The sequence below is a fragment of the Mya arenaria genome, chromosome 1 (assembly GCF_026914265.1).
Source record: "Mya arenaria isolate MELC-2E11 chromosome 1, ASM2691426v1".
NCBI classification, from domain to species: domain Eukaryota; kingdom Metazoa; phylum Mollusca; class Bivalvia; order Myida; family Myidae; genus Mya; species Mya arenaria.
The window spans coordinates 41,038,084-41,054,886 of NC_069122.1; the positions used below are offsets into that span (position 1 = coordinate 41,038,084).

At 33.2% G+C, this 16,803-nt stretch overlaps 1 protein-coding gene across 6 annotated transcripts in view; it reads left to right on the top strand.

The window, feature by feature from the left end:
* The window catches only part of LOC128210040 (formin-like protein), a 72,230-nt gene that overhangs the window by 11,143 nt on the left and 44,284 nt on the right, over positions 1-16,803 (top strand). For 2 of the 6 annotated variants that reach the window (XM_052914346.1, XM_052914365.1), the window contains exons 3-8: positions 1,908-1,994; positions 3,589-3,600; positions 4,700-4,732; positions 12,656-12,735; positions 13,983-14,066; positions 15,242-15,443. In XM_052914346.1, coding sequence (XP_052770306.1) covers positions 1,908-1,994; positions 3,589-3,600; positions 4,700-4,732; positions 12,656-12,735; positions 13,983-14,066; positions 15,242-15,443 — 498 coding nt within the window. Of the gene's footprint in view, positions 1-1,907; positions 1,995-3,588; positions 3,601-4,699; positions 4,733-7,184; positions 7,200-12,655; positions 12,736-13,982; positions 14,067-15,241; positions 15,444-16,803 lie in introns of all 6 variants that reach the window. The other 4 variants (XM_052914606.1, XM_052914447.1, XM_052914525.1 and 1 more) reach the window with 4 other exon arrangements.

Sequence of the window (16,803 nt, forward strand, 5' to 3'; positions counted from 1 at the left end):
GTATTGTTAGTTTTTCCACTGCTGTCAGGGCGTTTATGATGCCATTTGTTAGGCTGAACAATGCTTGGTTTTTACTAATTTCCATATTGTACTAATTATGATAATATTAAATAATACGTTCAATACATGTACATGGTTAAAGTTTTGTAACTTAGTTACAAGAATTTAGTTACTGGTGAGTAATGTTTTCTTGGTCTAAGATGAAGCTTATTTAGTATTCAAGTATAGGAATAGATATAGGTCATTCAAGACTTTTGCTTCGATTTTAATGATCCATATCATGTGCATGTTGAAAATCTTTTTTCTCCAGATGTGAAAACAAAATTCCTTATATAATGTGGTGGGTTTTGTCCAAAAAATTGGATCTCATTCCATTTCTGTAAAACAGTATGGAAAATTTGGTGTATACTGCTCGGACCAAACTTTATAACATTCTTTCATCTTATCTTTCAAATTTTAAAAGCCTTCTTGTTCTGAATCAAATCAAATCAGTTTTTAGTCAAAATGATGCATTTTTCCCCAGCCCTATTCCCAAAAGGGTGGAAAAAACCCTCATCTTATCAACCCAAAACATTGCATTCTCAAAAATCTCAGTTTACTTTCTTTTGCAATTGTTCTGTATATCATTGTAATATAAACTTCATGCAAATACACACCCTGGCTTGTTTGTATAAAGTAGGGACATAGGTCAAGTACTATTGTGCATTTGTGCAGGAAATTTTATGCTGGCTGAGAAAGCCACAGTATATTGACATTTCCCTCTGGTTTCTCTGTTGTTTTGTGTCCAGTTGAAAGCTCCTATTCCAGGGGTGTAGCTAGACCAATTTTGATGTGCAGGCATCAAGCTATTTGGTCCGGGAGTATCCCCGTTTGTTTGATTTTTTTGGGTAATGGCACATTTTGACGTCTATCTAAAGTTTTATTGACATAAAATTTCACAAAAAGTTTTTGTTCTTTACACGAAAATAAAAATGATGTGCAGGCCCAGGCCTTGAAATTAGTGGAAGCTACGCCACTGTTCATTAGTGCACATTTTGTCTGGAATCTGTATTCTAGTTATGACTTCTCCTGTCTGTTACAGTAATTAAATGTACTCTCATTTTTTGGCCCTTCCCAGACTTTATGTATGAATAATTGATTGAATATCGCTAATCATGATGAGTTTTATGCAGGGTACTCCAAGGGCAATTCACATGTAAATAGTTCTCTAAATACAATTTATGGAAAAAGGAATCAAAATACACATATTATATTACGTAAAAAATGGTTTGGTTATAGGGGGTTAAATCCTTTTCAAAACAGGTAGTGTAGGTTGGCTTTTTTGTTTGTTATCTTTTTAGGCTTTATATCAAAATGTAATTGTCGTAATTGGAGTATGGCGCTAAAAAAATCTTGGTCTGTATTTTAGGCTTTAAAGAGTTTAAATAACATATTAAAACACACACTTAATTTTTTTTTATTTCCAACTGACTATGTAAACAGTTAAGGTTCGGTACCAATTTTGTAGGTAGGGTTGGTTAACCCGAACCAAATGTATTTTTTTAAGGCCTTATGTGTTATTATAAGTGGTTATACATTCAACTCTCCCCTGTTCTTGGTGCAACATCATATTACATATTTTTAAAGATAGGTCATAGCTCTATGTTTTTCCATCCTCCACAATCCCACCCTGACACATATAATGAAATTCTTTCTTGATTGTTTTATATTGATAATATTAATCATTAGTCTAAGTGCTTCGACCTCTCAGCATTTGTCAACACAGTTTATTAGTTACTTTAATAGAGCAATGAAAGTCACATGACTTTAGGGCCTGCGGTTGTGTTGATCCGCCCAATTGGCACCGTTTTTCACACTGTATTCCTTGATATAGTTACTTTACATGAGGTTTGTTTCTATGTTTCCAGGAGCGTGTACATGTTAAGAATCCACCAGATGCCTACCTGACCAAACTGCGGACATACCTCGACCCTCGGTCAACCAGGAGTACAAAGGTACCAAAGACTCACATGGTTAAATTAATTGCTTAGGCTTTTTTGTCACCAGCGAGCATAGCAGGCAGATAGGGATTACTTTGTTTGGCGAATCGTTGTCAGCATTGTGGGCATCACACTTAATTTTATGTCAACAACATTTACATAACTTTTTGTAGAGGTTTCATAATATGGTAAATTAATTACCTAATGAAATTTGGGTCAGTAGGTCAAAGGTCAAGGTCATGATGATCTTTCTTTTGAAACTGTTGGAATTACTCCCGAAAGGCGACACATCCGAGTCACAGAACTTTAGTTCTATAAATTACTTCACTAGATGTAATTTGGTCTCCAAAAAATATTAGGGCTTGTTGGAGATACAAACTAAGGCAACATTGTAATAATTTCTGAAATCTTTTTGAAGCCTAGCAACCAATTGTATAAAACCAGTTGATTTACAGTTTGGTTAATTATGTTAGTTGATTATGTTTATTATTGATTGGTCAATATTTATCCAATCATGATACTGTTAACTAAATAAATTGCTTGCAATGTGCAAATTTACCAAAAGATAACCTGCGCATATATTTACAATTGGTTCCGGCGTATTGATTTAAACATATTTTGGATTATGGACTTTTTCTCAGAAATAATACTTTCTCTTTTGAATTATAATTATGTTGCTTTAGTGAGCTCTCTTCATATAATTTTGTGAAATAATATGGTGTTGCCTTTTTCTTGCTAATATTTGTAACTGATTATTTGGTGTGAGTTTTAAGCTATTCGTTTTTTTCCAAGAGAATGGAATTGTACCAGCCTTATCAGTGTCGTTTGTCAGTGTCATGCAAAAGCTTTAGCCTTGATCATGATTCAACAGACGTTGAGGGTATTCAATGAAACTTGGTACATACATGGTGCCATAGACAGTTTGGCTTTTAAGCTGCACTCTCACAGATTGTCAGTTTTGACACTTTAAATTATTTGTCTCAGAATTGGCTGATTTTGGCATCAGTGCCTTTAATTAATTCTGTTATATATTAGATAATTCACAATAGAACAGATCTCAATTGTTTGGTAAACTGCGGAATATTTCATTTTTTTTTAAAGCATTAGGAACGCTTTCATCCATAAAACATTATTTTTCGTACGTAAATGTGATTAAATTGATCTGATCTTTTGTAAGCATTCTTATATCACTGGATTCCAGGCATTTACGCAAAAAAATGGCTCATAAAAAGTAAAAAAAAGTTGTCAAAACGATCAATCTGTGAGAGTGCAGCTTTAGTTATTGTTGAGTTACGCACCAGAATTGACTAAATCAAAATAAGAACAGACGGGTCTTGGCATTCCCTCGGCAACCCTCTTGTTGAGGAGGCTCTTGTAACAGATGTGATTGTACAATATGAACCTCTTCTTTCCCAATGTTGTGTACCTACATTTTAATAGATGTTGTCTGTTATAACTCGTATACCCCTGATGAGAAAAAAAGAAAAGAATTTTGCTGTTAAAGTCTCAATCAGCGTTATTGTAATGCATTAACATAAAAGCATTTGAATTGATTAATAATTAATGGCCATGACATCCCGTAGTCTAACAATGTGCATTTTGTATGTAGATTTCGCGAAAGGTAAAGAAAAATATAGCCATTCACAAAGACTTGAGAATGCTTCATTTACCACGGATATATATTATTTGCGATGGCAATTTAGGCATGGTGTTACGTATTGTATCTTGTGTGTGTTAATAAATTCATACTCAACAATTTAATTGCTGTGAAGTTCAGCTGCATGTATGAATGTTCATAATTGCTTTTAAATATGCTATTGCACAAACATTAACCATGATTTAGACGAAATCTGCTCATCAGAGATGCGGTCTATTGTCCTGGATTCAGTTTACTAAAACTTGCAATGTTAATTTATGATATACATTTTAACTATTTATATTTCAACATAATCATTCTTAACCATTTATAAATCTACATGCAATATACATGACTTACATATTGTTTTAATTATATGAATTTTAACTTCAGAGCAATTCAATGTTTTAATAAAAACACTCAAAGTCAACATTTTGTATAAAAAGAAAAAAGTTTGCTAACAATCCTTTCATTAATTGTTTATTCTGTTTTATGTTGATTTTTTTCCATGTTGAACATGTGATTCTCAACTTTTGTTTAGTATAATGTATGACTTTATGTACAATTATTTTGCAGTTTGTATATATCCTGTATGTTCAGTGTTTTTGTTTTTTCACTTTTTTGGCGAGGGGGTATGGGCCTTTCTGATCGGGAATAATGCATCATTTTGACAACAATTCAAAATTCTAATTTTGCCTTGTAATAAACAAGAATGCTTCAACAAAATATACATACAGTCAAAACTCGCCATATTGAAGAAGTTGGACCTCGGCAAATACTACGAGATAGAACATTCAGTAAAACCTAAATACAAAACATGTCTTAACAAAACCAAACACATTTGAAAAAATGTTGACATAAAGTGAACATCGAGATTAACAGAGTTTGATATATAGCAAGTTGTCTGACTGTAGTGTGATAAAATTGGTGTCTTTCAGAATACACCAACTCTTCTGTAGCACGTTAAAAATAAAATCAAATAGGAATTGCAAGTCAGAAAACCCCAACCCACACTTGTGTTGCTATATTTGTTTGCAGTGGTTTTCAGCATCCTACATAATTATTGCTCGTGCTTTTTTTGTAGGGAATGCGTGAGAGTCGAAAGCGAATGTCATTTGTAAGCCATGCAGAGTTACTGCCCTTGACTCACAGATTTATCCCCCTTTCTTGCCACTAACCCTAGTTATCTACTCACTACAATCTAGATCTGTCACTGTTTTTGCATTTAGACCTTTTAGCTTAGCAGGTGCATGAATATTAAATTTTATGTGATCCATTTCTGTATATTTGATATTCAATTTCCATGATGTTTTTAGAAATAAGGAAAATTATTTCTTATTATGATTTGTTGTCAGCTTTGTATTAAAATTCCTCCTTGGAAATTAATAATAACCCAGTTAGGATAAACATTGTTGATGTATATAATTTTATGAATAACTCATGTATATATAAGTAAATGTTAACAAAATATAAACTTTCGAAATGTCTGAATGCAAAAAAACTATATAGTCACACAGAGATTTCACCTTGTCATTGCACAGAATTGAAATCGTATCCTAAACGTTCTTTTTATCTTTTTATTCTTTCCTAATCTAATCACGTTAACAGAGTTCTTTAATTGCGCTATTAAAATGTAATGATAGCTTTTCGGCACAGTTACTATCACTCATGTTGCAGTCATTTGTGGTTTAGTATTTCGTTAGATTTCCCTTTCTTGTAGTAAAACACAAGTATTAGATTGAGTTTCAAAGTGATTGATATCGGTTTAATATTAGATGGGGATGGGGGGAATTCACAGTGAAGTTTTTGTCACAGGGAGAGGGGACTTTTATCTAAATTACTTTCTAATCCTGACTGAGGAAGTGACTTTTATGGAGCGGGTATTGTCACTTGTTAAAATCAAACAAAACAGATTGTTTTCAAGCTAATATATGCCACTTAACATACTTTTTGGAAGCTGTTGGCGTTTGATAAAGTTTGAACTAATATTTTGATTGTGTACTGACATGACTCTTTCATTGTTTATGTTACAGTTGTTTATGAATATAACCACATAATTTCCATCCTCAATTCAGAATGTTGAATCTGACTCACATTTTAAGCAATAAAAAATCATTGATGATGTAAGTTTTATAAAGCTAGCATTATCTGTTCTAATTTGATATAGCTGCTAACGAAAAAAAAGTTTTCAATTGACCCCAAAAATGTCTGTTTCCGATTTCCCTACCAACCCCCAAAAAAGTTTCTTTCCGAATTTCCGACCAACCCCAAAAAATGTTTCTTTCAGATTTTCCGATCAGGCCCAAAAATGTATCTTTCCAATTTCTGGACCCCCACCCCCCCCAAAAAAATGCCTGATTTTCCAACCAATCCCAAAAATTATTTAAAAAAAATAAATATCCCTATAGACCTGGCTGTGAAATCAGAAAGAAACAATTTAAAAAAAAATATCCCCGTGCTTGGAATTTTTAATATCAAGACTTTTTTGTTAATGTTTTGCTTGTATATAAAAACATAAGAAATATTTTTGAAATTGAATAATAGGGGTGAAATAAACTTGCGCTGGTGGTTGGCATATATGTATGTCTGGTATTAAATAATTGTTTCAGAGCACTTTTCGAGAGTGATTACCTTATAAGAGACACTAGATTTTGTTCTTGATTTGATCATAGGAGGCAGCATTTAGAGATAGTGAACAGTAATGTTCTTGTTTTTTATAATGATATATTAACATATTAGGTACCCAAATTGTTTCCCCTTCATCGAATAAACCTGAACATTTCAAGTAATAAAACCCAATGAATGGGCACAAGTATTTCCTGCATTTGCCTTCAAGAGCTTTAAGACAACAAACACAGTTTTGAAAAAATAAAAATCACGACCTCTGACTGATACTGCCCCCTATGGACTTGATGTCTTCTTTTTCACCTTTGCTCTTTCATAACTTTGCTTTTCAGCCTTTCAGGCCTTTTCAGGCATTGCTGCAAGTGTTTTGGCATACAATATTCAAGATGCAATGATTTTTATAAACAGTTTAGGCCTCAACAATTCAGATGATCATATTTAGCTTAGGCTTATAATTGTATCAGAAGACAACCGGATATGTAGCCAAAGCCACAATCATTCAATGCATCAAAACCTTATATACTAAATTCATTTTCAAACAGTGATATAATATTGCAAATGCCATCACTGTGGCAAAAGCATTTTGATAAGAGTTTAATAATGCTTCTTCATCTATTAAGAAACCAGTAATGATAATTTATATATTGTTTTTTTTTTTAAGAAAAATATTTGTGCCATTATGGTAGCCTTAAATTTGCTCCAAGTTATGTATAAACTTCAACCTTGACCATAAATCACAATAATTTCATACAAAACTTCATTCATATGTTGCCAAAGATAAACCACATGTGTACAGCAAGGCACATAACTCTTTCATTAATATTATTGAGTTATGCCCCTTGTTCCACTGAAGAAGACAAGAACAGTTGAGTGTTGATGTTTGCTCTGCTGCGCTGTTGTCAATCACCAATTATTCTTCATGTTGCTTTATGCTATCATTTTAGTTAACCAGTCTTGTGGTAAGGGTTTTCATTCGGTCATGAGGCTTGCAAACATCTGGAATGACTGTTTATTTATTATAATATAGAAAATCTTTCGTTTCTAGTCATTCAAGTCTTGTTAGTGTAGAGTAGTATTTTTGTTTTTACCAAAGTAATATGTCGTTAGTTAGACACCCATATAAATAATTAGTTAATACTTCAAAATGTTTAGGTCCCTCTTTATTACAGACTTTCTCACAACACCTTGCTATCATTTTACCCAACGGGGAGGGGGAAGGGTTATATAAGAGTGAGCGACAAGGCTGGTCTATTGTTTTTTTCGGGACAATAACAGTCATGAAACAATAGATGGATTTAAATAAGTTTAATAGAAATTCTGTCTTCCTAGCTTTCAAGAACTTAAAGAAGCCTTTGTCCAATCATCACCAAATTTGATCAGAATGTGTAAAGGCATAATGTCTGGGACAAGTTTGTTAACCAGTCATATCGTTCAAGTCACTCTAAAGTTATCGCCCTTCAATTATAGAAATTACCTAAAATCAACTGTATCTACAGTGTGCGTTTTTTACCAGTTATCACCAAACATGGGTCCTCAAAATAGGATGGGCATATTTTATGACAGTTGGCACTCTTGTACTCTTCTTTAAAAAAAAAAGAAAAATAAAAGATAACATAATATCTTTTAGCTGTATTAAAAAATCCACTGATATCTGTGGAAATATAGCTGTATTACAATATCACTGAAAAAATGTTTAAATATAGCTGTATTACAAAATCCACTGATATCTGTTGTAATAAAGATGTATACCAAAATCACTGATATCTGTTGAAATAAAGCTGTATTACAAAATCACTGATATCTGTTGAAATAAAGCTGTATTACAAAATCACTGATATCTGTTGAAATAAAGCTGTATTACAAAACCACTGATATCTGTTGTAATAAAGCTGTAATACAAATCACTGATATCTGTTGAAATATTGATGTATTGCAAAATCACTGATATCTGTTGAAATATTGATGTATTGCAAAATCACTGATATCTGTTGAAATATAGCTGTAATACAAATCACTGATATCTGTTGAAATATAGATATATTGCAAAATCACTGATATCTGTTGAATTAAATCTGTATTACAAATTCACTGATATCTGTTAAAATATAGATGTACTGCAAAATCACTGATATCTGTTTAAATATAGCTGTATTACAAGATCACTGATATGTGTTTTGATATTATAGTCTGTATTGCAAAATCACTGATATCTGTTAGAATATAGCTGTATTAAACAATCACTGATATCTGTTGAAATATAGCTGTATTTAAAAATCACTGATATCTGCTGAAATATAGCTGTATTACAAAATCACCGATATGTGTTTTGATATTATAGTTTGTATTGCAAAATCACTGATATCTGTTGAAATATAGCTGTATTAAAAAAATCACTGATATCTGTTGAAATATAGCTATATCACAAAATCACTGATATCTGTTGAAATATAGCTGTTTTACAAAATCACTGATATCTGTTGAAATAAAGCTGTACTACAAAATCACTGATACCTGTAGAAATATAGCTGTACTGCATAATCACTGATATCTGTAGAAATAAAGCTGTATTACAAAATCACTGATATCTGTTGTAATAAAGCTATATCACAAAATCACTGATATCTGTTGTACTAAAGCTGTATTGCAAAATCACTCATATTTTGTTGTAATTCAACAATTACCCCATTTTATTTTTATTCTTTATTTTGCCATTGCTGTCTGCTTATCATGCCTACTTTTTCTCAACCTAACCCATAGCTGTAGTTATTCGAGTTCGACCTTATGGTGTTCATGTATACATTTAGAACTTTCAGTCTATGTATCATATATTTGTATGGAAAGTATTTCCTTATCTTTTTATTCATGTCACATCTTCATAATAATACTAAAGGAAAATGTTGGAAGTTTTACATAATTTTATAACATCCAATTGTAAATCCTTGAAATTTACTGAAACTAACTGAAAGGAAGAAGATTTCAAATTAGAAAAAAATATAAGACAATATTTTCCTTTGGTAATGGTAGTTTTTAAAATCACAAAAGATAGTTAACTAGGGCTGTGGGGAAATAATAAGCATCTATTTTCTGTTCGTTTTTTCAGCAAATGTGCCTCATGCATACACTGTACTACCCTCTGGCACGATGCGGGAACACTGCTATAGTAATAATCCTCTCAAAACACGGGCTCATTCCATGGCAAAGAAAGCATTTAAGAGATGTTAAAAATTGATTTTTAAAAAGCCAGTTTTAATACTTTTTGAGTTATTATTTTATGCCCTTTTTTGTCTTTCTGGAAACCTGTGAGTGATGTACTAGGTCTGGTAAAAAAATCAGAAAATTGATGTTTTGTGTCTAAAAAGGTTACTTACCCTTTAAGGAAAATCATTTTTTGGCGTAAAACATCAATTTTTCAACATTTATATGAAAGACTCCAATCTGATCCTTTTTTCATTAGTCTTATATCATTCATGGTTCTCACACATTTACCCAAAAATTGGCTCATTCTAAGACAAAAGAATAAAAATGTTGTCAAATAGTGCACCTGTGAGAGTGTAGCTTTAAGAGTTATCAAAGAGTACTGCCCCCTTTCTTTTTGAAGCACTAGTCCTGCTGCCCTTATTGAGACATGGAGCGTGCGTTTTAATACCCATCGACATTTTGTTTAAAGTAATTTTAATATTAAAATATATGATTTTGAATCATACAAACTTGACATATTTTGCTGTTGATTCCTTATATTTTTCATTTGACATTTTTTTGTGAAATTCATAATGCTGAAATTTTTCACATACAGACACAATGTGCTTTTGTCCCCTTTAGCACCCTGTCCCTTTTCTGCAGCACCCTGTCCTTAATAAAACATGGCTTAAAGGGACTGTACACCAGATTGGCACCAAAAAAAGTTTTTTTCTGTAACAAAACTCAGGACAATTATCTAATAGAATGTGTTACGCTTTAATATCATAATTGTAAAAAACAGTACCAAAATGTAAAAAAAAAATTGTGTCGGAGACTGGGTTTGAACCCCTGTCGCCAAAATTGCAGTCAATCGTCGTATACCCTGAGCCACGACGGCTTACTCTCGTTGGGTGACATAATTAAGCTATACACCTACCTCGGTAATATCACGTGATAACACTGACTAGCCAATCACGCATAAGGAAGCATTCTACCTGGTAGACATACACAGTAATTTTTTTTTATGGAAAAATACGAAATAATTGCTAAACTTAAATAAATTGTAAACTATGTGGTACTTCAGTTAGTAAGTTTCAATGCATTGTTCACATCGATGCCATGTTTATGCCAGTTTTCGACAATTTTCTTTTTTTCTCGCCATTTTATCATACAGAGTACAGCCCCTTTAAACCTTTTATACAAATTCTCATTTTATCTTTGTTACCAATTTTTAAACAGCCCTGATTAGTAGTTTTGTTGCAACCAAGAGCATGGCTACAGAAACATATGTCCACGAAACAAATTTCAACAAAAAAACATACAGTATGAATAATTATTGTTCTTATTTGCCATCTCCTCATAGAACTTTAAACCTATGACAATTCAAGTTGACGGATCGTAAATTTGCATGATTTAATTAACTGTTAGCTTGTGCAAATTAATCGAAGGCTATAACAGCGTTGTTGATAAATGTGTCCAGCAGTTTTTAAGCATTGATGAAACGTCAATGTAACATGTTCATTATGATTGCCATGGAATTATCCCGTATTGAATCTGAGATTAATGAAATATTGTCAACGCAAGCAGTGTTTTTATTTTAAGTCAATTTTATTTTACCATCTCTTATACAGCTTCAAGCTTCTGTCACACAAATGTTAAATTTAATTCAAGGCCATAATAAATAAATAGTTTGTTTTGTGTTACCTGTTACTTAGATGTTGGTAGGTGGTATACCATTCTATATATAATGATTTTTTTTCTACTTCATAACCCCTAAATTCAGTTATTAAAACAAAAAATATAAACCACTGGTGGAAAAGCTAAAAATAGTTTCAGGTCGCGAGTATTTTGTGTGTCCATCGGGTAACGCCAAACAATGTATTTATTAATTGTGGCCATGTTCTATGTATAAACATTTTAGTCTATCAATGTAGTGGACATGATCTAATGTTCAGGTTATTTTTATCTTTCAAAATAGAAAGAAAGCTTCAAACATTTTGACTATTTCCAGTTCTTGCTGCAGCTGGTTGCCATTTTGTGCTATGCATGCTGGGTATAATTGTTGAAACGTTCGCTTTAATGTGAAACTTTATCAAACACTTGGGTCCATTATAAAGTGTACACAGATTGGATAGACCATCTCTTAAAGCATCATCGGAACCCACTCTATATTTTTTCGATTACTCGACAGGAATTTCGAGGAAAAGAAGGCTAGCGAACCTTTGTTATGCATGAGTAGTTATTAAATTCTTGAAACTTTCTGCTTTGCTTGAGGTGGGTGTCAGAGGTCCAATCAAACGTCTGGATTTTTCCTCATTAATTATTCATGACTTCGACGTTTCTGGAGGCTATTTGCCAAGGGTGTTCAATGGAGTTATACGTTGTTAGTAGCTTGGGTAACGAGGATGTTTTTGAAGATGTTATCACCTATGAGTTGATACAGTTTCATATTCAATATTCAATATGCAAAAATTAAATTTCTCACTTAAATCTGTTCATGTTAACTATCTTTATATTCATTCATACATTTTATGTTTATTTTAGTTTCAGTGATCCGTGCTTGTTATTATGTTCTTGTGATAAATGTATTCTCTCAAATATTTATACAGACTTAAAATCTTTCTTCTATACTTTATTTATACATGTAATAGATAAGTATATTTGGTAAAGTATTATTTAAATGTGATACAAACAAAAAATCTTTATAATTCCTAACTAATGAATTCCTAAGTAATAAAAAAAAACTTAATTCATTTATAATCTTATTCATTCTTATTCATACTGCACGTTGAGACATGTTGAATTCACGTTATATAAATGTATTAATAATGACTATGTACCTTGTGGGTATACGTCAAATAAATTTATGTTCTGTTCTGTTCTTATTCATACTAATTGTAAACAATTCACTTGTGGTCTACAGTTGAATTTCTTACTTTGCATCAAATTTATGAAAATTTACACTCCATAGCTACATATGGTTTTCATATTGCAACATATTCTTTATTGATTTTTTAAAAATTATTGGTTCTTGCAATTGGAACATTCTAAGAAGACTTTAAATTTATAAATGAATCAATTCAGTATAAAAACGTTAATTTCTTGGGGTTACAGGGCTTTTTTATGTTGCATTGTGTTGGTAAAATGTCATTTTCAATTAAAAACTCTTGCCGGTAATTCCCGAGACTTTTTGGGGGTGTTGCCCATATTAAGTGACATCTTTTTCTTATTATTTCAGAAGCGAAAAATGCTGGGTGACACAAGTTCCACTCAAGTTCTTCGAGACTTGGAAATATCATTACGCACCAACCATATAGAGTAAATATTGGAAAACTTTAAAACTGAAATAGATTATGCCTTTTTAGGTCATTCAGTGGCATATGGCATATGCCAGTGCTTATGATAAAATCGTCTATAATCAACCTAACATTTGAATTTATTAAAGGGACAAGACACCAGATGGTCCCAAAATCAGTAAATATATTATTTCCACAAAACAAGCCTAGAATTGTCAATGAGAGTTACATGTAGCAGGAAACCTATTATACATCATTTTATATGATTTAAAGAAATGCAACAATCATGATGCTGTCTTATCTCAGCTTCCCTGTTTAAAAATAGCGCACAATGGTTTCTCAGTTTCAATCATATCTGTAAATGAGTACAGATAAATATTTTTATTATACACTATTTCTAAAATTACTGGGATATACCTGGTAGACAATCCCAGTAAGTTTCAAATATAAAAAAATGCTCGAAACTGTGAAAGATGCATGTGTCGTTAGCGATATGATACATCAGTAAGTAAGATTCAAGGTGTTGTACACAACAATGTCAATTTTATGTAAGTTTTTGACAATTTTCTTTTTCTTGCAATTCAATTATCTGGTGTCTAGCCCTCTTAAGTCTTGACAGTCTGGGAAAACCAGGTTAACATAGTGAACTTTGCCAAAAATAATGTTCTTGTTTATTTTGGAAACATTTAAGAAATATGACACACAACTGAGGGTCATATGACATACCAATCAGCACCACTTGTATAGGCAAGTGTGGAGGCGTCAGCCAATGTCCATACACCTTCTGGGGCTGACTGGCCAGTCCTTATAATGCCATATGGTCCAAAGTTGTGTGTTATATTTCTTGTATCATACCAAACATTTTATAGTGCCTTTCAATATTTTTTAAGTCATAAAACTGGTTATTTAGTAAAATGCAGTGATTTACAGACCAATCACCTTTTTGGTATGATATTTAATTTTTTTTTTAACAAGATTGGACAGTTATTTTTACTGGTGTATTGTCTGATGTTTAATCACATCTGACTGAAGATAATTTGTATAATTTAAAGGTTCTGTTTGCAATGCTATAAAAAATATGTACCAATCAACCTGTATTTCTTTTGTGCCGTACAAAGAAATGATTTTCCTTTTTTCTAAGGTCTTTCCCATTTTGACACAGTTTTAAAAGTTCAAAAATCTTATCAACTATAAGTTCACTTGAATTAAGTTACTTAGTTACTCAAAACAGAGCTAAATTGTGATGAAAATAATTCTATCTATTTGCAGGTGGGTCCGGGAGTTTCTCAGTGAAGAGAACCAGGGCTTGGATATTCTAGTGGACTACCTGTCTTTTACGCAGGTCGTTATGAGGTATGGTGAAGGGGATAATAGTTCCCATACCTAACTCTTAAGATGGCCGCCTTACTCCTTCTTTACAAAATGTCCGCAAAGTGAGACCATGCAGATTTCATTAATCGTGGCTCTCACAGCATTTTTGCTTCAAAATCTACTTATCTAGGGCGGTATTCATAAAACTTAAAAAAATAATATAAAAATTCCTAACTTGAGTCACTTACCTTATTTTATTTTCTCTTTAGTCATATGAAATTAAAAATAAAGAATTTCCAAAAAACATTATTTCTATTGACCTTATTGAAAAAAACATCTTTTGATATCAAAAACACTAATGCATTTCTTTGCTTTTGATTTTTGAAAAATTTAAGAAATTGACTTTAGTTAAGAAATGACTTAAGAAGTTTTATGGATACCACCCCTGGTGTATACTCCACCAACCATAGGGGAGGTGTATACTCCACCAACCATAGGGGATAAATTTCCCTCTTTGGCAGCAGAATTCAACTTTGAGGGACTTTGCGGGGGGTCAATTATGCAATAAAAACTACAGGGACAAGCTGAGTAGCAAAAATTAAAAAAATAAACACTGTTAGAGGCACAGAGAAAATGCCCGAAGGACAAGGAACAGGAGACACAAACGTATAATTAACATATACACAAATACAAATTTATATTAAAATACCACAAGCAGACCACACATTCATCATAATAGCTTTGCTGATAAATGATGGGGTTACGTACTTGAAATGGTCAGTGACACTAGGGTACTGGAACACGAGTCTACTGGGGGGCTTAAACTAGTTTATATGGTCATAGCCTCATACATGTCCCAACAAGAAGCCATAATGTAGTCATTAATGTGCGCACAGACCTTCATAAACTGTATTGAAGAAGGGAAACAAGAAAACGATCGTAAAGTTAGCTTTTTTCCTGCTAATTTTGATGCTCTATTTTCCTTTGTACATCTGCAATTTGCATTAAATGACTTGCACTCTCTTAAGAAATGCATGATCATACTGAAATATGTTTGTGATTATACAGTCCTTTCCAAGTAAGCATAGCTATACAAGGCACCTGATTTTACTGATGAGATTCGAGAGAGATAATCAAGCCTTGACTCCAGCTTGGCTAAAGGTTTATTCTGTAGTTCCCTATTCTTTATAAATAAAATTGTTCTGATTTCATTTCAGACGAGAACAGCTCTTAAATCGAGAGAAGAGTTCAAGCTTGGATTCCGGTCTAGCGCGTGGTTCGTTACGAGGTTTAAAACGGTCGAACACTGTATCTGGGTCCAAGGGCATCACGCGTTACACACAGAAACTCAACATGGGGGAGGCGCGGGACGATGTCCATGTCTGCATCATGTGTTTACGGGCCATCATGAATCACCAGGTATTGTAGGTCCAATGATCGCAATTAGCACAGGGCCTGCACTGGTAACATGCTTTCTGGGCTTTCTCAAATTTTGTACTGCAGGATGTGTATTAAATATCTAATGTAGATTTCACTTAAATTTAAAAGCAAAATGAGGCGTGAGTCTTTTGATTGGACTGTAGAATAGGTTGAATGGAATTACTGAGGCATGTATTAGGATAAGAGAAGTAATACGGAATACGACCCACAGGCTTGTTAAAGAGTATCTTGTTAATGTCTAGGGTCACATTTTAGAAAAAGATGTTTCCAAATTACCTGCTCACATGAAAATAATGAACAATGCTTGCCATAACCCAGTATCCCTCGTTCCCATGGCAATACTTTATTGTGTCGCCAGACACAGAGTTTTCTATGTCTCGCATCATCCGCAACCTTTTCAGCGTCACACTTAGTGCCAGACTACTATTCAAAAAAAAAATGTTGTTATTTGAGAGAGGCCTTTGAAAAAAATTGGGATGAAAATAATAATGCTGCACTCAGTAATATCATATATTTTGTATGTGTATTTCAGTATAGTAGTTGATCACCCACACACAGGCCATCAATTGTATCACTCCCAGTCTGATTTATGTGTATGTGTATTTCAGTATGGTTTCAACCTTGTGATCGCCCACACACACGCCATCAACTGTATCACTCCCAGTCTGATTTATGTGTATGTGTATTTCAGTATGGTTTCAACCTTGTGATCGCCCACACACGCCATCAACTGTATCGCTCTCAGTCTGATTTATGTGTATGTGTATTTCAGTATGGTTTCAACCTGGTGATCGCCCACACACACGCCATCAACTGTATCCCTCCCAGTCTGATTTATGTGTATGTGTATTTCAGTATGGTTTCAACCTGGTGATCGCCCACACACACGCCATCAACTGTATCGCTCTCAGTCTGACTATTGTATGTGTATTTCAGTATGGTTTCAACCTGGTGATCGCCCACACACGCCATCAACTGTATCGCTCTCAGTCTGACTATTGTATGTGTATTTCAGTATGGTTTCAACCTGGTGATCGCCCACACACACGCCATCAACTGTATCGCTCTCAGTCTGATTTATGTGTATGTGTATTTCAGTATGGGTTCAACCTTGTGATCGCCCACACACACGCCATCAACTGTATCGCTCTCAGTCTGACTATTGTATGTGTTTTTCAGTATGGTTTCAACCTTGTGATCGCCCACACACGCCATCAACTGTATCGCTCTCAGTCTGATTTATGTGTATGTGTATTTCAGTATGGGTTCAACCTTGTGATCGCCCACACACACGCCATCAACTGTATCGCTCTCAGTCTGATTTATGTGTATGTGTATT